This window comes from Fringilla coelebs (genome assembly GCF_963513975.1).
Source record: "Fringilla coelebs genome assembly, chromosome: 4".
Lineage (NCBI taxonomy): Eukaryota > Metazoa > Chordata > Aves > Passeriformes > Fringillidae > Fringilla > Fringilla coelebs.
The window spans coordinates 53,180,082-53,204,285 of record NC_140032.1 but is presented as its reverse complement, the minus strand read 5'-3'; the positions used below and the strand labels follow the sequence as shown (position 1 = coordinate 53,204,285).

The 24,204-nt window shown below is 37.5% G+C and overlaps 1 protein-coding gene across 1 annotated transcript in view; it reads left to right on the top strand.

Annotated features, from left to right (window-relative positions):
• The window catches only part of CCSER1 (coiled-coil serine rich protein 1), a gene marked incomplete at its 5' end in the record, with an annotated part of 535,256 nt that overhangs the window by 82,848 nt on the left and 428,204 nt on the right, over positions 1–24,204 (top strand). Inside the window, one exon of the mRNA XM_084203900.1 lies at positions 6,745–6,865. Within this exon, the coding sequence (XP_084060026.1) occupies positions 6,745–6,865 (121 nt within the window). The remainder of the gene's footprint in view (positions 1–6,744; positions 6,866–24,204) is intronic.

Genomic DNA, 24,204 nt, shown 5'->3' with positions numbered 1-24,204 from the left:
GAAGCAGCCTCAAGCACAAATAGATGTATTTAGAATGTTTTAGGTGTAGAGTGGTTACAGCTGAGAAACTAACCCAGTTAATTTTCTGGAAATGCAGTTACAGTTTCTCCTGGCCTTGCTACAGCGATCCATCATTGCAGGAGCTTCAACAAGGAATGGTTGGTTGTGGAGAGGTCAGCAGGGTGAACAGAGCAATGGAAGAGGATTTAAACAGGTGCACTTGCAGATAATGCAGCCTGTAAAATAAACGGCTGGTTAGGTATCCAAAAGAAGTCTGTAAAGGTGAAGGGGGAATTTGTGCATTGTCTTCTCCAAGACTAAAACTGGGGCGGGTCAGATGAAACAAGCTGGTGGAAAGTTTTAAGTGGACTGATGAGAATATTTCTTCACATCAGCTATATTCAGCTTTGGAAGTCTAAAGGACATTGTGGATACTACATGTTCACACAACAGCATAAGTAACTGAACAAATCGATATAATCCCCGAGGGATTAGTAAATGCAGGCACAACCACTTTGTAGAAGAAAGTGTGCCAGTCACTGTAAGCTGTGGGAGGCTGCTTGAGAAGACTGATCAGGAGTTAAGGTGCTACCCTGTGGCATCTTTCTGCCTCATGAGAAACCAAACTGCAGATGTTCTCTCAACACAGTGGAGTTAACAGAAAATATGCAAGAAGTGGGTCATCAGTTTTGTCATTACCTATGTGATTATTCTAGGAGTTGGGTATTTCCATCACTTAGCATGTCTGTAGGGTTGGTCCTTAGGTGATGAGGGCATACCCTTCATTCAGCATTCCATCATGCATGAGCATTGAAAAACTACAGTTTTATTTCTTATGCATGGGGTACAAGTCACCAGAACCAAATTTTACTTGTGGCTCTTACTGTGTTATTACAGAGGCTTGTGACAACAAACAAACTTAGGACAAAGGTAGCAGATAATCCAAGGGTGCAGATAATCACTGCAGAACTGCTGGTGTGTAAGAGGAATTCCCTGGCTCCTGCTTAATGCTGCATTTTGTAATCTTCATGTTTGTGTGCCAGTGTAGATAGCACAAAGCAGCTACGTGTGTGCAGCCTTTGTGTAAAAGAGCCATGAACCAAAAGAACCTGATAGAAAGCAATTCATTTGCCTAGAATGGGCCTGTAATTGTTGCTATTACAAAATTTCTGATTGTGACTATGTTGTGTTTAAGAACCAGGCCTGTGGTTTTATTGCAAAATTATTACAGCAAACCCTTTGGGGACTGTGAGCATATACACTCATTCTCTTAAGTATTCACTTGGCCAATATTGTGAAATGTAGCTGTTTCTAGGGAACAAGGGGCTCTAGAAAAACTGTTGAACTAATAAAAATAGAGATTCATTTAGTTTCCTTTTTTCTCCAAAGACCATCATCAAATCTAGGATCAAGCAGCAGGAAAATTAGGCTTTTTTATTAGTATTTTTAATATTGAGCTTTTTCTAATATAAGTAGATGGGCAAAAATAGCTTTCACATAAAGTACCTTGACCTTTTGTGTTGTTTTAAAGAGACTGAAAGTCTCCTTGGGCTTTAGAGTTTAATAACAAAGTAGTAAAAGACTTTATTGTTTTTCTGGCACTGAGAAAGAGGGTTTGGAACTGAATTCATACACTTGGTTTTGCTGAAGTGCTTCATGCAGGTGATGTTTGGGGTTGATGGTGAGACAAATGAGAAAGCTGTTTTTTTTTTCAGAGCCCTCTGAGTGACCTAGGACTATCAGAGGCCATATCTGTGCAGTCAGGAATGGATTAACATGGTGGTCAGTCACAGTTCTTCCTGGACATACCAGAATTAGTAGACTGGATTTCAAGATTCTCTCTTATATGCTATTTCTAATGTCAGCATCTTTGCTGGCAAAATAACTTCAGTTGCATGTTGTAAATGTTTTTTTTTTTCTTTCCTCAGCTCTTCACTAGTTCTCATGTACTGAAGGAAATTAGTGTATCCACTCCTCCTTTTTGGTTGGTTGGTATGTTTGTGGTTTGGGTTTAGTTAGCTGGTTTGTTTTAGCAAAAGCTCTGTTTTAAGTGTAGCAGTTCTTTGTCCTTAATTTCCTTTGTCTGAGGAACCTGTATAGGAGTTACATATTTTGCAGCTTTTGTTCAGAGTACCTTAGAGGGTGACTCATCTCCTGGGCCTTTTCATGGCAGAGAGCTATTTAGGAAACCATGTGCCAAAATGTTCTCAGTGCCTGCAATGAGAGTTGGTGTTCCAGAGTTATTAAAACATAATGTCTGGCCTTCAGTAATAAAAGGGATGTGGGATTGGATACTTGGCATCCAGATGTTGCTCCCTCGTGCTCTAGTCTCCTGTCTCCTACAGTGGCAGCTGACTGATCTTTCAGGGTAAAGCATTTAGTGCCTTCCACGCTCCTGGCTGCTTGGCTAGTTTTTTACCAAAGCAGAAGGATTTTTGATATAAAACAGCATCTGTTTCCAGATTTGATCTGTCTCTTGAATGATGAGAGCTGATAATTTTAAATTTCATAGGCATAACTGTAAATACTTTGGATTGTCAGGATAAGTGCCCAGATTTCTGAAATCCAGAAATACTTCACTGTTTTTGTGTCCCTGTGTCATGATTCCCTTATGCTTCACTGCACACTGCATATGAACATCTCCCTTCTGTTTTCTCTAAGCAGGTAGTACTTGCTGCTAATTTTCATCTTGCATCTTGTGTCAAGGGAGACTTTTTTTGATAGCAAGCAGTGATAACCAGATTTTCTTTCTCCTCAATTAAAAAAAAGGGGGGGGGGAAGCATGTACAATTAACTGTTTGAGTTAGATGATGTAAATGACATCCCTTGAGCTAAAAATTTTTTTATTCTCTGGAGAAACACATTCTATTCAGTAGCTGTTGAAGGCTTCCTACTGTCCTACTATTTAGGGAATTAAAAATTTTTCAGTGGTTGGTTCAAAGTAGAAGAAAAATGTTTAATTAGTCATTCTCATCTTTCTTGAAAGAAACAGCAAAGAAAAAAAAAAACCTAATGTTTTTCTTCTCCAGATGTAAAGATCTGTTTTGATAGTGAATGATGTTCTGGGACTGCCTAAACCAGCTAGGGTAAATCCAAGCCAGCACTCCTAGTGATAAATACATGGGGTACTTTTAAAACACTTGGTGATGGAAGAAAACAAGCTGCATGCATCATTAAACTGAAGGATCTGGGGAGAAACCATGCAGCTTCAAAAGTAGTACAGATCTTTTATAATAGTAGTCTATGAAGTTAAGACTGTTTGTTTTCCCTTTCTGTTGAGTACTCCTTTACATGACTTGTAATTTGTAGGTAGTGTCTTTTGTTTCACTAAGAAAAATGTTTCTATGATAACAGATAGCTATTCCTCTGGTTGTGTTATTTCACTACAATTATTAGCTTGTTCGTGTAATGGTTGAGTTGCGAATAAAGGACTGAAAAATACCATCTCACTTGCATGCAAATTGCCTTTTTTTTTTCCTGAAGATACTCAGTGTATGAAACATTCTGAGATACTAAATGTTAGTGTCTTAAAGAAACTGCTACAGGTAGTATAAAATTGGTTGAGTTTTCCCCTTGTTGGTAGCTTGTACAGTTTTTTCCACAATTCTGCATCAGGAATAATATAGTAGGCTGAGACAGCTGATTACATTGATGGCTTTGCCAAGCACTAACTCAGATGACTGAAAGTTCTGCTTCCCTTACCAATTCATGTGGGAAGGCTGAATTTTCAAGTTCTTGCTGGATGTTAAGGAACAAGTTTAACACGTGAGAGGATTTATGATTAAAAGGAGCGATCCCTTAGAGTAATTGTTTTGCTGATGGTTGTGATATTTTGAGGATTGAACAGATTTCAATTCATAAAGAGTACAGTGTGTAGACATCTTTTTTTGGGGTAACATAAGCCACTCGTAGATTAAAAAATGAATTTGTAGAAATGAAGCTATGTTTAAGAGCTGAATTTGAAATATAAAATGCAAAAAGTCTTAAGTAAAACCATGCCCATCCCTGTCAGCGTTAAAGTTGAGAGTCCACATTCAAGCACGTTCTCATTATTTTAATGCAAGTTATGAACAGAGTAAGAGCATAAACTCTAGTAGGTGAAAATTACTTGCTGCTGTGCCATCACTACTTCATGGCATTTTAGTTAATTATACTGTCCCTTAATGACTTATGACTGTGCACAGAGTTGAGATAAAAAGGAGGAATTGTAGTGGCTTTCAAAAGCGAGACCAAAGAGTATTGCTGTCTAGAATGGGGGGATAATACATTCCATGAGCTGCAATCACAGGCTGACCACGGGGTTTGTCTTCCACTGTAAATTAAAGGATTATACAACTCCTGTATAGCATTAATTATTAAACAAAAGTGATTTCACAGTTTTATTCATTCATGAAATTTCTGTAAAGAGTGGGAGACATGCAGTGTCTTCTTTGTTACTCATGATTCCCTCTTTTATCTTTTTTTGTAACTGCTCTGATGGGCAGTGCCTGATCTAAGCAAACCCTCCCCTGTGATGCTTTTCACCAGACCTTTTAAGAGTTCTAAAGTAATGGCTTGATACTCTAGTAATAATAAAGGTCTTCTGAAGAAAAATGTGTATTTGCTTCATCCTTTGTGCTCTGTTTTACCAGTGTTTCTGGTTAAAACTTTGGTGCTGAGTATCACTGGTGCACTACGACAAGCCTATTTTTTGCAATTCTTCGACTGTAAATAAAGAAACAGAGACATCAATCTTCTTTTTTGCACATACTCAGTTGCTGGTTGTAATGAGAAAGTGCTGTTTTGTAAATTCCTTGCTGTTTTGTAAGTACCAATCAGAATCACGCTAGTAGATGGTCTACTGGTCATACATAACATAGTAGAATGTAAAATCACCAAAAATTCCAATTTTTCTTATGCTGTCTCTTTAGTTCAATATATTCTGCATTAGTTTCATCTTAATCTGTTGTGCATCAAGCTGTAGCACAAATCCTACTTGCCTGCAGTCAATGTAGCAAGTTTTTTTTGTGTATGACTGTCTTTTGGAGATGTGTGTCTATGATAGTGACCAAGTATTGAGTAATGCTGGTTCCAAAGGAAAAAAGGAAGTTAGGGCAAGATACTGGGCATCTTAGGTGGCTTAGTTACTTAGCAGAGTGTGCACATTAACATTAAAAACACAGACCATGCTGGACAACATCAGATAAATTAAACGCAATTACAAGCACTCTCCAAGAGGTTTCTGTCTGGACAGAGCTGCCTGTGCTCCAGCCAATTGTGCTGCTTGCTGAATGGCTCAGAACTGCTCAGAAAGCAAAAAAAAGACCTTTGTAGAAATATCCAGCCCCAACCTGACCTGTTCCTGTTAGTGTTGCAGGGTGTTTGTGGAGCACCAGTGTGTCCTGGTGGTGTGTGCTGAGTTTGTGGGCTGAAGGTAGTTTGTGCCCTCGGGGTAAAATGGCACAGTTAGTTGTTCTTGACCTAGTCAGGTCAAGATGGGTGAAGTTTTACTCCAGTTTTGCTTCTTTTGTAAGGGGAGCAGAGGCTATGCCAAAGGGGTGTTGTTCGTGGGCAGTAAGGAGGCACATGACTGTGGAGAACGGAATAATAATAAAACAGTGTCTCAGTTCAATGTTTCCAGCTGTACCAATCTTCCATAAATGTATGTACTTGTGAAATCTGTTCTTTCTGGTTTTGAATTGCTTGGAATTTGCCACAGTCATTCTGGTTTTACAGGCTATGTTATTGGCCCTGTGGGCATGTGTTCACTCTTCATGAAAGAGTTCTGTATGTTATAAAATACTGTATGTCTTTCTGTTCAAACATAGGCACCCACATTTCTTCTTGCTTGTATATAATACATTAAAGTACCAAATGTAAGATAAGAAGCTGTCATGCTTTGTTCAACGCATCCAACTCAATTCCAGCTTTCATTTGTTTCATGCCTTGGCTGTAAAGGAAATGTATAGCTTCAAAATCAGTAGGAGTGGTCGCTGCTAAAAGCTGAATTACCAGCAACACTTGAAATTTAGAATTTAAGAATGTTTGTGAAGTGTAATAGATATAATTGTCTGTTCAGAGGTCAGAAACTTTTGGATATTCATTTATTAGTTCTAATTGAGCCAAATGCTCAGCTCAAGAGCGTGCTAATTCTTCTAGCTCTAAATATTAAGTTGTAACATTCAGCGCAGTAATACAGGTACAATTTCTATTAAAAGAAAGCATGAGTCAGTCTATCACATACCACTTCTAGACCATTTGGATTTGGCCTTTTTGGAGTAAAAAGAGTCATAACAGTTAAAAGTGAAAAATAAATCACTAATTACGTTTTCTTAAACCTATTTTCTTACAAAGTCTAAAATTTTTGAAGGTGGGAGGTTTGCCTGGAAACCACTCTTTATTTTCAGTCTTATTTTCAGTCTGTGATGAAAAATATAACTAAGAAGTGAATCATACTCTGATGTAATTTATGAAATATAAGTCCTTTTAGGACTCAGATACACGAATGAGCTTGAGCAGACTGAGAGCAGATCTTGTGCTGGCTAAAACTTAGTGACTGATCTGTCAGTGGCAAAAAATGTGCAAAGTAAGCATGTTAGGAAATGTGAAAAATAATGCCATTTTCATTGCATGTGGCCATAGTGAAGCCTGATTAATTATTTGCATTTGTGTTTATCACAGTAGGAATAGATTTTTCTTTTTTTTCTCTCCTTTCAAGTGCAAGCTGAGTTTACTGTTTAACACTGATACTTTTTATCTTTGCAGTGTGCCGGGAAGACTCTTACCAGTCAATAGTGTCATGTGCTGCTGTAGTACTCACCCCTGTAGAGACCACAGTGGATGCAAGGAAAAAAGAACAGATGATAATGCCTGATGTGTCCAAACAGTGAGTTATTCAAATAACATGATCTTTTACAAGTGCAATTTAAACACCAGGCCAGATTCCATCTCAGGGATATGCATATACACCCTCCTTTCTCTTTCATCTGGGCTTTCATAGGTGTTTCCAAAAGTAGAAACTGGCCTGAGGCGAAGCTGCTGCTCTTGTTCATTAGCCTACATTTTTTCCCCAAGACTTTTGGTAATGACATGTATAGAGGGAATGGGCCTTTATATGCCAAGAAACTGCCTTTTAAACAGGTTTGATAAGGTGATTCTTTTTGTTTAAATAGTCCTTTGATTCTTGCAAGTAGTTGATTTTTATAAAGAAGGTGATTTGTATAGGCTCAGCTCATCTGCTATATTTCAGTATTTTCCAGTGACCATTTTACCTCTGTGGCACAAGAGGCATCTTCAAAAGTGTTGTAGTGCATTCTTCTAGGGAAATTTTGTTTACCTAATTACAATGTGTTTTGGTATCTTGCATTAGATGAAAATAAGACTGTGCAGTAACATTTGCCTTGCAATACCAGGCAGGATGGTTATTTCTTAATGACTGAGTCCTTGGAGGATAAAAGTAATTTTGTTTTCATGAAAAGAAAGAAAACACAATTGTAAGGCTTTATCACAACACAAATTTGAGGTCTGTGCCTTTTAAAGTGTGGAAGGTATTAAAAATATGACAATGGATAACATCATTCCTGTTCATTTATGTTCAGTTTGCTGCTTCTCTTGGTACACGTACAATTTTAGCTTTAAAATTGTCTGTGGAGTCCTGGCTTGCATGCCTATTACTGTAAGAAAATTAAAACATCCCCCACAACCCCAAAATCCCTGAAACATCCAAAACACCACTGGTGGATTAGAGTAGATTGGATGGGTTGTGATCTTGCTACAGATTTATGACTTAAGTCTGTATCTGGCTGTGGTATCTTTTTCAATGTGGTGATAAACCCATTTCATCTAGACTACCTGTATTTAAAATTTAACACAGTATGTTACCTACTGTCTGGGTATTGCTCCAAGGGCCTTATGTTTGAAATGCTGTGGGCATCTGATTGTTGTCGTGCTTCTGTTGTGTGCTTCTCTCTCCAAGAGATGGGAGAAGCAATGGACTTTAAAATACTGTGCTGAAATCCAGAGTGATCTTTCTGGTTAGTTCAAAGCAGCATAGAACATTTTTTCTTGTCTTCACTAAAAGGGAATCCAGCACTTTTGTTAGATTGGCTTTTTCATCTGCTGTGATGAGATTCTCTTACGAATTCAAAGTAAGAAACTCTGGTATCTGTTTAGCATGTGCTGAATGAAGCTACCTCACAGATTTTTGGCGTGTTTGGCTTTTAATTTTTTTTTTTTTTTTTGCAACCTGATTAGTGTTATCCTCTAAGAACACAGATGTTACTTTTCCTAAGCACTCAGAGGTCTCAGAAACATGCTCTAACCTCTGGTGCTCTTCCAATACTACTGTTTAAAAGTATGACCTGGAATTCTTTCAATGAGAAACAAGATTATGCTAAAACAGATTAAATGGGTTTAAACTTCTCCTTATGAAACTGTATCAGTGCATAAGTGTCTTTAAGACAATATTTCTGACAAGTATATTTGAAATTAAACAGAACCATCTTGCTGGAAGAAGTTCACAACTCGAATTTGGTAAATTTTGTAGAAACCTTCAAAGTAATTGTAGGAGGTGAAAGCATGCAGCTTCAAGAAAATGTCCAGCATGATGAATGAAATTCCAGCATACTGATCCTGCATTTCATCCTCTGCTTTCTACATGCAGATAGCTTTCTTTATATCCAGTTATTGGAAGCAAAACAGATCCTAATTCCTGTGTCTAAGTATCCCAGTCATCTGTCTCCAATGAACATGTGCCCTTGGTGTTTATTGAATTCCAGTGATGGGAATTCAGACTCCATGTATGAGCTGGTCTGCGTGTGTGGATTATAGTCATTGATACTCAATTCATGTGGAAAACAGCATTGATGCTTTGATTTTTGTACTTATCTTTGTGTACCTATATGGTTTGGACTTGCATGTCCAACAATTGTGCATATCACGGAGGGCTGAGCAGTAGGCAGCCGTCGAGATGCTGTAGGGAGAAATTTCTGCCTCCAGGCCCTACAGGGACAGGGTATGTTTAGGATAACTAATGCTTTCTAAAGCTACATAAGAAAGTCTGTAATCCAAACCAGATAAAATGCATATTAATGGTAATAAAATGTTAAGCAGTTACAAATAGCTAAAAATCATTCTCTTGTATGGCACAGTAAAATTACGTCCAAGACATTCAGGACACAAGAAGCTGTGAAGACTGGGCAGGGAAAAAAAAAAGCTTTTAATGCTACTTGTATAATATTTGATTAATGATGTTATTTTGTTTTAGAAAGAAACTGTTTAGTGGCTTTAAATAATGTATTTGCCTAATGTGTTTTTTTTGTAAGCAGCAAATGGTGCCAGAAGTGGTAGCAGCAAATCTTAATGAGATTTTAAGTGTCTGTGATAAGTTCTTATCAGGATTGCAGGAGTAAAGGGCCAATTTTTTTCCCTGCTCTGTATTTTTTCTTAGAAGCTCAAACCATTTCATTGGGGAGTAATTTCATAGTGATACCCAGGTAATTGCTGACTTGTTGCTTGTGCACTGGGCAAAATTCCTACCTCAGTTATTACCAGGAATGGATTTGGCAAGGGGAAGAGCGTGCTTTTGTGGTTTTTGTCTTTCCTCTCCACAGCATAATCAATGGTCAGTGTGAGGTTAGGATGACAAACAGGAAATGTGACATCTTCCTTATTTTATTTTCTAAGCCCTACATTTTATCTAGGGTGTGGCATTAGCTTTGCTATAATTTGTAAAAATACAAGCCTTGAAAACCTTTTGCTGTCTTAATACTTCAAGTTACGGAGGCCTCTTTGTGTTGTCATAGTGATACATCAGTCAGTTGTTCTCAAAGGTGCCCAGATGCTAAAACAATTGGAACATTTTGAACAGTGAATTCTGCTTACAGAGTCCTAATTTTAGTCCTTCCTATCTGAATTCTAATATAAATAAATCAGCTGCTGGCACAGAGCAATGGCATGAGGAATCCTCGCTTCAATTTCAAGTTTTTGCAAGGCAGCATGGGAGGGAATGCATGGCCCAGAGGACTGTTCATTATGCTTTAAATTAATTTAGCTTCTGCTTCACTGGGCAGACTCCAGGGCTGAAAGGTCAGCCTACAAGGGGCAGTGTGGAAAAAGAAGTGTCGAATGACACACAAGTCTTGGAGCAGACAATGTTCTTCTGCTGTGTGATGTTCATAGGTAAACATGGAAAACCATTCATGTGCTACAGCGTATGAAAAAAGTATAGTGACATTCAGGTGCACCTTTTTTTAATCAGATTTAAAGTTAAGCTGATAGTCAGCTACTTTCTTTGATGTGTTTCTTTGGCTATGACTGTCCTGCTGTTCAGAATAGTGATGGCAGCATGCAGCCCTCTGAGCTGGCTAATTTAAAGGTGGTTTGTGCATTAGTACTTCAGTTGCTGTCATATTTCTGATTTTGATTTTTACTTAAATAAATTATTTGCTGTTAAAGTGTTCTTAGAGCTACAGATCTTGTTATGTCATGAAGCAGACACTGTAATTTGACAACTCTTTTTCATGTCAGAAATATTTTCCTGAGTTTTAGGAGAGATTTAGAGATGAAGAACCTACAAAAATGATAGGATGAGTTCAATGTTTTTAAAGTGGAAGGAGGTAAATTCAGATTGGATCTAAGGACAGAGGCTTTAACAGTGAGGATGATGAAACAGTGGAGTGTGTTGCCCAGAGAAGTTGTGAATTCCCCATCCCTGGAAACATTCAAGGGGTGTTGGATGGGTCTCTGAGCAACCTGTTCTAGCTGAAGGTGTTCCTGCTTATTGCAGAAGGATGAGATGGCCTTTAACAGTTCCTTCCAACTGAAACACAGTCAGTGATTTATTTTACGATTCTAAATGTCACTGATCACTGACAGTTCTTCAGATTTTTAAGAACAGGTTGGATTTTTTCTGGTAAATGCCTGAATGAGCCTGTGTAGTGAGTCTTTTCAATATTCTGTCTGTGCCAAAGCTGTTTCACTTGTACCTTGCAACAGTACTTACCTGAGCAAGGTTCTTAAGTGTGAGATCAAATACACGAGAAAGCTTCTTGAAATCACAGTGACTTGGGTGCTTGCTGATGGAAACAGGCTGCTAAAGGGGAGAGTTACAGCTCTAATGCCATTCTGTACTGCACTGTTTAGTGCAGATGCTAACCCAGGACATTGGTACTGATAGAGATTGGAATCTAGGAAGATTTTGGTGCATATAGAGACTGAATTTATTAGCTGAAGTAAGCATATTCCAAAATTTAGGGTTTTTTTCCTTTCTCAGCATTTCAAGTTTTAGGTATATAATTGGTGCATCAGAAGACTGGTAATATTTTTTGACTCTTGAAACCTTGCCTAATTCCTTTCAAAAGAAGTTCAAACCAAGCTGATTATGTATTATTCTTCACTTAATCAGTTGTGGATTTTTGATAAATCCCAGGGAAGATTTTTTTCACCTCAAGGCAGCAGTGATCTTGTATTACCTCTGTAATTTTTGATGCTCCTGTTATGATCCTGTTATTGAGACATGCCTCTGCCTGAATTAAGGTGTAAACAAGGGGTTGAGGTGATGCCAGCAATATGTGTACATACTTCTCCACAGTTTGCCAAAGTGGGAACCTCTGTCTGGATGCATTACCTAGGATGTGCCAGACCTGGAGCCAGGCCACCCTGCCACTCCATCCTCCATGGCAAAGTCCTTCTGTGACCTTAAAATTACATTTTTCCTGTCTCAAACACCACTGAAGTCCTTACAGCCCCACAGTGGTGATGTGAAGTGTGGTCCCTAAAGCAGCCAGGCTGTCAGGCAGTGGTGTCCACATCAGGATTCCTGTCTGCTCTGGCAGTCCTTTCAAAAAGGCATCTTTCAGTGGTGTGAAACAGGAATGCTTTTCACACTTGTTTGGAAAAGCAGAGAAGAAATGGTTGTACTGTTTCAGTTTCTGAATGATTGGGACAATGGACTGTGGAAGCGTGTGTCATTCTTTGGGTGAGAGAATGCAGAAGAGAATAGGGATGCCCTGTGTTGCTCTGGAATGACCATACTTTGAAAGCTGTGGTTCCAGCTCAGCTGAAAAACCCTGGGACATCAGCTGGATTGGAGTATACTCTCTAGCACTACCTTTTAGTGATTACAGGTAGGAGAGGTAGCATTTATATCCATTTCTTTAAAGCGGATACTTTGAAATGGAGTAAACATAAGCAGTGTGTTTATGCTGTCAGTGGTCTACTTTTACATTCTTTTATCTATTTTGCTAGTTAGTCTTTAAGCTCTATTTAGTGACTTGAAGGGGAACTGAAAATTTCTGTTTTCTCTGTTGTCTGTCACATGGTCTCCTTGTGCATCTGGTATTGCTTTTAACACATAATGGGAAATTATTTTGCTGTACTCATGTCTTCTTTGATATGAGAAACTTTTCAGAAAATAGTAAAAATACAGTATTTACACTTCTTTTGTCTGCTTACTAGTTGAAACTACTACCTGACATTGTCTCTTGTCTAGGCTGCTCAAATTGGTAACTTATTTCTTCTTGCTTGGAGGAAAGACAGAACAATAAACCAGACTCTGTTGTTTCTATTCTTTCCCTGTGTCCAGGTGCTGCAAAAATGCGAATCATTTTGTAAAATGAATTATAGGTAACAGTTGTGCAAAGGAAATATAATTGCACTGCAAAGTGAATATGGAAGAAGCCTTCTGTCTGGTTGTAGAACAGGAGTATCATCAGTTCTAATGCTCCTTCTCAACCACTGCAACCATCACTTTGTAGGTGAGATTGATGGGAAAGCAATCTGCATATGTAATTTAAATATCTTAGGCAATTGTTTGCAGCCAAGGGATTCAGCAGTTCTGTACAGCTTAATTTGACCATGAGTTGCAAATGTTGAATAAGCTGGATTTTGAGAGCCACTAACTAATTGCAGTCACTGTACTTAGTGTTTTCAGTATTTTGCAATGGAGCTCCTGTCTTTTCCTCCTGCGTGGTGGTGAATAATGCAGGAGGGAGAGGAATGATGGCAATTGCCCTATGGAGGAAGGGTGCAATATAGGTTTTAACTATAGCCCTGCCAAGGACTTTGCAAGTGATCCTTTGCAAGTGTAGTCATTGTTTGGAAAGCTTCCTCTTTCCTATGAGAAGAGATTTAGTTTCTAATACACAATCAGCTGTGAATGCTTCAATCATCTCCCTTAAAGTATTACTGATGTGACTGAACTCAACTTGACTAAAAGATATAGGGGTGGAATGTTAAGCAAGATACTTAATGAGGTCATTTTGAATCAAAATGTGGAGGATCAAGAAAACTACAGCGTTTTCTAGTGGAGATAATTGTACCTGCAAAGTAAGATGAGTGCATTGTATCATTGTGTAGCTAGTCTTCATTAATAAAAGAAAATGAAAGAAATAAAAATATGTAGGGATAATACAACTTTGCTGATGATGTTTCTGAGCACCAGATGGTGAAAATTTGGATGGAACTTTTAGAGTCAAAATATAGCTACTGTAATGTACATTGACAGAGTGGGCCCAAAGCTGATTTAAAACATTGAACTGCACAAACAAAGACAGCACAGTTATAGTAATTGGGAATACAAATTTCCCCTGCTTTAGCAGCAAGCATTGGACAACATAGCTGCATCTACAGCTACAGTTTCTGAACTAGATCTGAAGTTATTATAAGAAAAACCTTGTCACCAAATCACAGTGACATTTAGAAAACAGTTTTGCCTACAGCAAGATCACTTTGTTTCATTGAGATACATTAAATTATAAACCTTTGTGATACCATAATGTCATTCTAGTTTTGGCCATCACCCTAAAAAAAATGTCCTTTGGAGTAAGATTATCAATTTATTTATCAGATCTGAGAAATGTTTTTAATTTGTAAATTTAATGAAAATCTGTGCATTCCCTTGTATCCTTCTTTTCTCTGTTCTCTTTGAATCATCGCACTCTTCACTGGGTGTTTCTGAAATAGAGGAAGCTTTAATTACATTACTTGCTTGTCCTTCCTTCATGTCCACAAATTTCCTCAAAATAAATACATCAAGATAAGTAATTTTGCACTATTTGGTTATAGAGCTTATTTAAAAATATGCCTTTCTTACATGAATATATGGGCAGGTGCTTAAGATGGGCTTGGTTCCAGAGTTCAAGTTTTATCCTGTATGTACTGTAGTGTCTGGAAGTGTCTGCTTTATTTACATAACTGAGAATTACAAGTCAGACCACAAATACCAACTTAATTCCAAAGTGGCAGTCTCACACTTGGCAATCAAGAACGCTTCTAAACTGATGGCCTTGAGTAATCATTGCTAAATATTTTTGGCAAGTACATTGCAAGTATTTTTGGCAATTTTAATTAGACCAATGAACCATAAGACACAGTTTTGATTTTAATTTTGGGCTGAGATTTTTGCTGTGTGATGAAATAGAAATTATTTTTTATATATATCAAAACTGCTTAATGTCTGGGATAATTCTAAAAGGAGATGGAGTTCAAATAAATAAAATCTTACCTGGTTCAAACTACCTTGAAGGAGGATGGTTACTATAGGTAATGCAGGCAGAGATGTTTGAGACAGGCTTAGGCAATTGAAAATCAATTATTTTAACTGGACACCTCCACCTGAAGAGCTGCTGTTGTAAGTTGTAGTGTTAGTCACTCACAGCGTTTGATATTCTAATAAAACTACAGAGTTTTCTATTATCTTACATGGCAGCTGCTTAAGCCCTGAAGAGCACACCCATCCTCTGCTGGGATGACTGCAAAGCCATTCAGGACTGCAGTGGGGCATGCAGAGAATTACTCACTCATTGACTTTGGATTTAAAAGAAAAAACAGACTCCAGCCTAAATTCATGCTCAACACAGACACTTAGAACAAACATTGCTATGCCCTCAGTTTCAGGTATTAAAGGAGATCTACAGCTTTTATTTACCAGGTACCTATTCAGAGGGATGACGGCACTTGATTTGGGGGCAGCACAATGAGTCCCCAAAATAATGGCCTTACTGGATTTATGCTTCATTTCAAAAAAGCCATTTTTTTAGACAGTCTGAGTGTCAAGTTAGATCATATACCAGGTTTTAAATTTGTATTTCAATACCCAGTTCTTGTAACATCCTACATCAGTTGGGAAAGCAGTGTTAGCTCCTGTTGTTCACCTTGGGTGCCTGGTGTTGCCTAAAGAGAATTTGCTGGGAAGCTTTACTGAAGGAAGATGTTTTCAAAGTACAGAACCCAAGATTTGGGAGCAAGCCCACTTCGCTCAAATGGGGAGAGTGAGAGAAGTGCTAGCTGTGCCCATTTTATTCCTTTTTCTTGTACGTCCAAAATCTTGAAAGGATGCAAAAATTATTTTGCTGTAAAATTGGGGCAAATACAGTTGTTAAACTTCTTTAACTCAAACTTTCACTAACTTAAGTGGAAGTGCTCAGTCTTAGGAACCACTCCAGAAACAGAATTCTGCTTTCTAGTCTGCAAAAGCATAGGCTGTTGCTAAACTCTAACTGAAGTTCTGTTTGAAACCAGTATTTTATCCTCTTGCAAGGAAATTAAGGCAGATTTGTGTCTGTTCCTTTGTGCAGCAGAAACATGGGTCTGGGGTAGCATGTTCTAAATGCTGAAGAGAGGAGGGTGGGGTGGTGGGGGAGGAGGGACCAGGAGATCATTTGTTTTTTAATTTAGAAGCCTGTGGCGTTTGTATTAAGGTACAGCCTCAATTCTTACAAATTAGATTTCAAAACATAATTGCCACATCAAATACAAAAATTAATCAAGTATGTTATTACTTGTGAACAATTAAAGCATCATAAAATGAAAAATATGAGGGAAATACGCTTGTATGTGTAATGCTAGGATTGCAAAGTACTTTATTTGGTTAGACAAATGTATTGTAGATTAAAACTAGAAAAAACAGTTCAAGTGTGTAGCAGAAATGTATTTGCTTCACTTTCACAGTAATTTAATAATTTCTCTGAAGCATAACAAAGAACAGCATTTCTTATTTCTTACTGTCATCGGAAGGTGGGGGAAGCAGAGATGTCACAGAAAAACTAAGTAGATTTGCATTTATAATTGCATGGTGTAACCATTGGACTATTGTGCTGTGCTGTTTCACAGCTCATTGTAGGATTCCAGTGAAAGCATTATCAGGTAGGCTTTTGAGTCTAATGGGTGAAAAATACTGGTATTGTTGTGGTGTTATTACTGGCTTATTGAGGGGTTTTCTAAACCAGGTATTTTGCAGAACATTCCTGAAAACCCATCATCCTCTGCAGTGGCTATATTAGGGTTAGCTTTGTTAGAAAATACACTACTCTTGAGTCATATTATCATGACTCAAATAGGAATACCACTGCAACAAATGTAAGTTAATTCAGAATACTGCTTAAAAATATATAGACTGCTTCATGGTGCTTAAGGATGAGAGATTACCTGCATCCTAGAGGGAAGGAATTATGTGAAAAAAATATCCATACCTGCATGCTGTGTTTCACACAATATCAGGAGGAGTTAGCTTTTTATTTAGCACAACTAAATGCAGAGGGATACTCCAGAAGTGTGCATAATCTAAATATTAGTATTTTTAAGAGCAAGATTTGATCGGTTTTGCAGACTGAAAAAGAGATACTTGGGAAGGACAGTGTCCTTATCCTCACATCTAGCTCCAGTTTGTTTTGTCCTTATTTATTTTTTCCTAGAGGTAACAAAGAAATAGAGGCAATATTCCTCTTTCTCTACCAGTACATTTTTCAATGGATCTGTGAATAGCCCTGGGAGCAGTAATTTTAATAACCTATCAAAATCTGTTTGCAGTGAGTATTGAATACGTTATTTTTACTTGAAGGGATTTACTGATAGCAGAGTCAGAAGACCATAGCTAAAAAAGGACAAGTGGTGCTATTGTTCTTTCTTTATCTGCTCTTCATCCTCCTGTTTTTTACCAGTCAATACACTGGCTGCATTGGCCACCATACGGGATGTATGAAACACCTACAGCATAAAAAAACCAGCGAAAAGCAAGATGGGAAATGGTGTGGTAAGAAGCAGAGGAAATAAAAGTGAAACGACTGTGCATCATCACACTGGGACACACAGCTTCAGTGCAGTTGGATTAAGACATAAATTTGCAATTATATTGCAGTAGCATCAAACCATGAAGACAAAATATTGTACCAAATAAGAGTGAATTTAAAAAAACCAAATGCTGCAAAAAATGTTCGTACAGTTACGAATTGAGTAAAAATGTAGTTCTTCCTTCTGGGCTCCAGGAGCAGGATTAAGCTCTGTTATACTGAGGACATAACTAGCCCAGCTGCTTTTTATCAGCAATAGCTGCAGTAGCCACCATCTCAAAAAGATGTTTGTGAGGGAAGAATAGTTTTTGGTTTTCTTTTCCTGTGCTGAAGCTCAAAGTATTTTGTGTGCTTCCAGGTCCATTTACTAGTTCTTTGTGGATGTGGTAGGATTTCACTTCAATTGTTTTGTTTTGGTATTTTAATCCTCTCTTAATCATTACGTAGTATGTAGCTTTTGATGCTCATCACAAAATATTTGCTGCTGCTACATTGATTAAATGTGTAACAGCATGTATTGTGGATATATCCACCTAATATTAGTAGTAATCCAGATTTAGAGCTTTCATCACAGCAGCCCACAGCATCAGCTTGTGTACAGCTTTTATAAATGTCTTAAAAAAATAGAAGTGGAAAAAGAAATGGAGGCCAATGCTTTCATCGTAAATGTGAGGTGGCATTTTCAAAAGCAAGTAGATATGATAGGTTACAACCCCTTTTTCCTCCCTTATATGTTCAGTGCATCCCCCTAATCCCAAGAGAGTTCCTGTGATAAGCAATACAAGTAGGAGACAGATAGGAGTGAGCAGCTTGGAAAAATCGAGGGAAGCACAGGCAGGGGGAAGAGTGAGGTAGCTTTGAGGTAAACTTCCCCATGTTTTAGTTAGTCATGTTTACAAACTATACTCTTGATAAAACTCTTTATCTATCTGTCTGTTGGTTCATTTGTTTATGCAGAAAGCCTATAGAGTATTCATCCAAAAATATGGTAATGTTCCTCTAATTTGTGTAGTCACCTACTACTCCATCCCCAACCCTTTATTCAGACTTTTCAATACTGATTTTTTAAGAGCATTCCATCCTCACTTCCAAAATTGACATATTTATGTACAATTTGAATATGCGCCCAGATTGCTGCTTTAGAACATACAAACTTAACAGGGCTCATCTCTCCTGGCAGCCATAGGTGCAAAGTCACAGAGACCTCAAGCCAGAGCCACAAAGCGAGCTGGGATATACATTATGAGAACCAAGAATGAAAAGCATTGTTTGGCTTTAGAATACATTTCTTCATGTTTTGATTGCCTTGAACTAAAAGGTCATGTGCACACAGTTTAAAGGCTGAGCAGAAGAAACAGAATTCCTTTTTATCAGATGAACTAAAGGTGAGGTGATGTCAAGTTATTTTGTCCTACAAGAGCCCCCTATTAATAGGGCTGTGTTTTGGGCCCTTTTTGATCATCCCTTTTTAAACCTAATCTAATGTGTAATCTTATTTTTGTATTCTTTATCTGGACCTGTTTAAATGGAAGTGATTGATACTTTTGACTGGAAAAATTTAGATGTTCTATATAAATATTTTCAGAGATAGAGTCTAGCTAAACATTGCTATATTGATTATTTGTTGCCAATTCTAACAAAATGTGCTTCAGCACTCTAAAATAGGTGAAACAAAAACCTCCTCATTTTCTTGTCCAAGGAACAGTGAACTCTTTTTGGGATAATTTATGGAGGAGATAGAAAATAACATTTATTGATCAGTGAGATAGGACATTCTAAAAGGTGTTCAGAAGTAAGATTACCTATTACTTTCTAAAGCCTGCACTGGTGTTGTGGGAACAAATACACATAACCTAGTGTTTGATATCAGATGGACCTGAAATGGAACAGTGCAAGTACGGTAGGTAATACTAATAACAAATACTATCTGCAAATTCTCTACTTGCAGTTCTCTTAACTATGTAGATTCAAGTCAGAGAATAAATACAGTGCCAATACAAACCAGATTATTTAAGAAAACTTAAGCAGGCAAATAATTATTCTGTGATTTATTCTCTCAGAAATTACTTCTGGTTTTTGAAGATGTCACCTAAAACCAGGAATACGTTCACAGGGCTTGGTATTCAGTCCAGATATGTAACAGAAATGAATCACAAAGCTGAGTCATAGTTCAAAAAGGAAGTAATTCAAGTAGGGAATTCTGATATGAGCTCCAGCAAGGCTTATTTTTCCTCATATTTGTAGTTACTAAAATTCACCTGTTCAAAACAATGTTTGATGCATCTAGCTTTGTGCTATATCTACATTCTTCTTCCTGAATTATTTTATTATTGCAATACTACATATTTAATGTAGTAAATGCCTTAAATTACAACTTAATGAAAGCAAACCTGAATTTATAATGAATGCCTGATAGACTTCAGGGAATCTGTAATTTAGATGGCAAAAGAACACACTTACTCTAGCTACAAAAACAGATAATATTTGAAAAGGCAACAATTAAATACAAAGAATGGTTTTGGTTACTATGGGAACAGTTAAAGAAAGGCTTTTCAGCATTGCAAGCTACTGTGTGTATACAAGAGAAAGGATGTTCTCCAGAGTCAAAGAAGCTATGAAAGCTTTTCAAGGAAAAGGCTAAATAATAAGAAATATTTAAAGCAAAAGCTTTAAAATATCTCTGTATTGTTGGTGGTTTTATATTCTCTCTTCCTGCTTTTCCCCCATTTTTCTGCCACTAATTTTTGGAGTTAGAGGGTTTTTGAGTTGTGTAGCAGAAAGCGCTTTGCAAAGAGGATTAGTGAAAGAAAGGGCAACGTGGATGAGTTATTTTATTTCTGGGTCTGTTTATAAGAGATCTAATCCTATCTCATAAATTTGCTTAGGTGAAGGCATTTATACTATAGATTAACATTTTTTCTCACATACTTTTCTATTTATTCTCATAAACTGGAAATAATGAAGAAATAGGTTAGAGTAGGAAGAAGTGGGGAGAATTATCAACTCTGTATTTCACTAAAGCTGAAGTGCTTTGTAATGGAGTTGCACAGTCATGTTATGTATGCTGTAGTTAATATTATTGCAAAGGCAGGTGTTATTATTTTCTTGTTTTGCCTTTTTTTTTACTTTAATAATTATCATTGTTTCATCAATTTTTTTATGGTTGCAAAAATAAAAGAATGCCAGGTGCTTCTTACAGCATCAACTTTGCAGTAGACCAAATGTTAATAATAATTTAGATTTTTTTATACTGGACCTAAATCAGAGGGTTTGTTTATCTGTTGAGGAAACTTTAAAAGTTGAATCATCAGGAATGCTGAGTCCTGCATGGAAACTGCCTGCAAGACTTGGGATCATCTGAAATGTGATCCCTTGGAATAAAAAAAATAGTAGCTCAAGTGAATGAGCATATTTATTTTCATGATATGGCAATGAATTTAACATGGAGAAGGTGCTTTGATTTCTTTTAAAAGAAATAAACTGTCTGAAAAGTGTGTTGTCGGCTCTTATTTAAATATGTATTAAACAATACTGTGCTATTTCTGTGTATCTTTGAAACTTCAGATGTGGGAATGTGCTGACATTGAACTACAATCCAGCAGTTATGTAAATTAGCTAAATTTGTCATCTAATTTTCTGTGCTTACTTGTTAGGTAGGTGCCTACCTTGTGATCCTAAGTACCATACAGCTCTTTTATTTTTAATACTGAATGAAGCAAGAGTATATATTTTGAGAAAAACATGTTTAGGGGCACTAAGGAGATACACTTAAAAGTTGCAACTGTTTTTGGATGCGATATTTATTATGAGGTTGATGTGCAGCATTTTTTGCAGCTGGATATGAAAAGAGAAGAAAGGCTCTATTGTGTCATGAAGTCCTTCTGTATCCTTAATGAGAGACCTGGGAGTAGCTGACACCTGTGTGTACAGTCATAGGTGAGGGGAAATGTTACTGTTGGGTCGGACCTGGCATACACACCTCATCAGGGTCCAAGAAGAAAAAAGGTTTTTATCCTGCTTGTTCTCCAGCTTATATACTCTTAACAAAGTTTGATTTTAAGTCATTAACTATATCCCAATAATTTATTATATTAATTGGTGCAAAGCAATTAATGTCAATGTAATTGGCAAAAGTTTTACAGAAATTTAATAAGGCATGTACACACATCTACTTATGCACGTAGTCTAGCTTACAAAAATTCTCATGTATCTTTTCTAATCTGTTTCCATGCTGATGACCTTGTCTTCTTCCTTGCTATGGATACACTCAAAAATCATCAATTGCTATTTCTTCTATTAACTCAGCTTTGCTTGCAGGCCAGCTGTCAAGCCCCTCCATAGGGAAAGTCTCTAGATTTAGACCCATTTTTGCTTGTTTGGGACCCCTATGGTGCTTGTGTATGCAGGCCTTGTTTTCTTACTAGTCATCAATAAAAAGGAAGGATGTGTTCTATATCTCGCAGCCACATTTCATTTATAAAATCAACCTTTCTGGATTCTGCATTTTGGGGAAAACATATTTCTTTATAACTGATTTTCACTTTCACCCACATTGATTTGTTCAGATCATTTGATAACTTGTAACTTCAAGTTGTTGTCATGAACAAGTGCATACAGAACTGGTAGGGTGAGATAATGCTGGGTATCTCAGTGGCCGTCTCAACTTCCCAGATATTCATTGGCCTTGACATCCTCCTCCATGAAGAAGGAGGCCAATAAGTTGTGTTACAGATGGTTTTGTTCTGACCTCCGTCAGTCCCCTGTGGAATCTCCACTGGGCACCACTGCAGGGGGCAAAGGCTCCAAATGCGTTGCTGTCACGATTTCCATGTGCTTTTCCACTGCCATCCTGAGCCTTTTCAAAGCCGTATTGAAAAGGTGATGAAATAGCTTTTAATGGGGACTGAGACAAAGTTGTTGTGCTGTCTGCAGACAAATTGTTGCCAGGACTGAAATGAGTTGAGAGCTCAGCATTACCTGTTTGAAATCCTTGTCTGAGCTGTGTTTCCCATCATCTAGGCTGATGGTCATTCTGCTAGCCAGGGAAAAGAGCAGTGAGAACAGTCACAGCCTGTCCATGGCCGGCAGGGATGGGCTCCTCTGGGCAGGCAATAACTTCAGCAGCACTGACACAAGGCAGGGGCTGTTTCTCTTTGCTTGTTGACGGCTGCTCCAAAGATGACCTCAGAACATGTCAGGAAAAGTAATAAAAGACAGACAAGGAGCCTGACTTTAGACAAGAAGAGGTAATGAGTAGATTTTTATAGATTGCTTCCCTCACCTGGGCTGTAGAAAGCTGACTCAAGGCTAGCCACTGCTGAGGCTTCAGAAGCAGTGTTACAGGTACTCTGGTGATTTGGGCCAGTCAATATTTCATAAAATGATAAGTTTCTTTTTGAAGAAGTAAGAGCAACCTTGCATCCCTTAATCTTACAGGTGGCATTGGCCTGATTGGCCACACTTACCTATTTTCTTAAATAACCTTGCAAAGTTAGCGAAGAGCAAAATGGATGATTCAGAAAGCCTACTTATGTACCCAGTTTTTGCTTGCACTGACTATGGAGAAAGCATAATTCTATGGAAAGTCTGGCAGTGTCATGCTTATTGGACCAGATAATTAATTCTTTTAAATCTTGTCTTAATAATAGTTACTTATGATTTTCATACATGTTCTTGAGCTATAGAGTTACTTTTCTATGCTGCAATTTGCCTACAGTTAGAAGTAAGCAGTGTTTCTTAATTTCAAACTAATTTTCCCTAGGCCCTGAATATTTTCTAGGATATTTTCCAAATATAGCTTCCTTATTATACATAATGAAATAAAGTCAGTAGTAAATAGTCAAAAATAAGAGCAGAGATTATAAGGGAGTTTACTTAATAATACATCACACTACCTTGTGATCATCCTCAGAGCACCAGCTTTTGGAGGCAGTAAGAATTTCAAATCTATAGAAAGGCAGTGCATCTTTGGGGGTTTTATTTGACCCTACATGAGATTCATAAAGGTTGGTTTTGTCGCCTGCGTTTTCTTTATATCAGGGCAAACCACAATAACAATACAGACCTAGAGAAGCCCTGGTTGTGCTGAACAAATTTTATTTACTTCTTAGCTGCAATTTTGTTGGGGTGAATGGGGTGAATTAATCCATTGCTCCATCTGCAATGGATTAATGTGTACCTTGCCAATAAATCAGGCCGTCCAAGGCACCTTTGCTGCTTATCCTCAGAGGTGTCTTGTCTCATAACAAGGAAGCTGCACAGATATTTCTTGAATAAATATATGCAATTATGCCTGTAGGTGTCAATGGTTCAATACAATGCCACAACAAGAAACCTAAAATAGATGAGCAACCTTCCTTGGATTCCAGAAACAACAGTTAACTTAATTTCTTCACTTGTTAGCTTACTAAAACAAGGAGCATTTTACCTTGAATGAAATGCTACCTAAAGTGATTGGAATATGTCCAGTAGTGGTGTGCTGTCAACTAGGTACCTGGAAATAATCACAAATTAATTATTTTTAGTAATTTCTTTTTTGGTTGATAGAGTTCATCAGTGTAGGCAATGGTTTTGTCAAGTATGGTTTAGATTTTTTTTCTTTTTTTTTTATTGTAACTTTGTAGATTCTGTAGGAAAGAACTTGATGATTTCTCTTGATGATTACTCTGTTGTACTGAGTAATGCATCATGTAAGGGTTCTTCATTGGTGGTGGTGAACAGAGGAACAAATGTTAATCTCTGTTCAATCATCACACTTTTTCACAAGAGGAATTAGCCTTTGATCATTTTGATAGAGCTGTTGTGTTTTGTGAGGCATCTAATCTTGAATCTGTACTTGCTTACATTAGGACATTGTTTTCTAACGATGCTGTGTATAATGTGGTCAGGACTGCTGCTGAAAACATACACTTCAGCCCTGTGTATCCTATGAATGCTGATGAGCAGGAAGCAGGTTTGCTGTCTTGCTGTCTACTCCTCAGGTTTCTTGGGGCTATGAATCCCATTGTATATTGGTGACACAGGGATAAACTTGTTCATTCAAGCACACCTATGAAAAATTCATGTCTGTTCTAAAGATCTGTCCCTTTGGATGCATATTGGTGGTTATGTGAGCTCCTTACATTGTGTATTGGTCAAAGGCTGTGGTTTTTAAAAATTT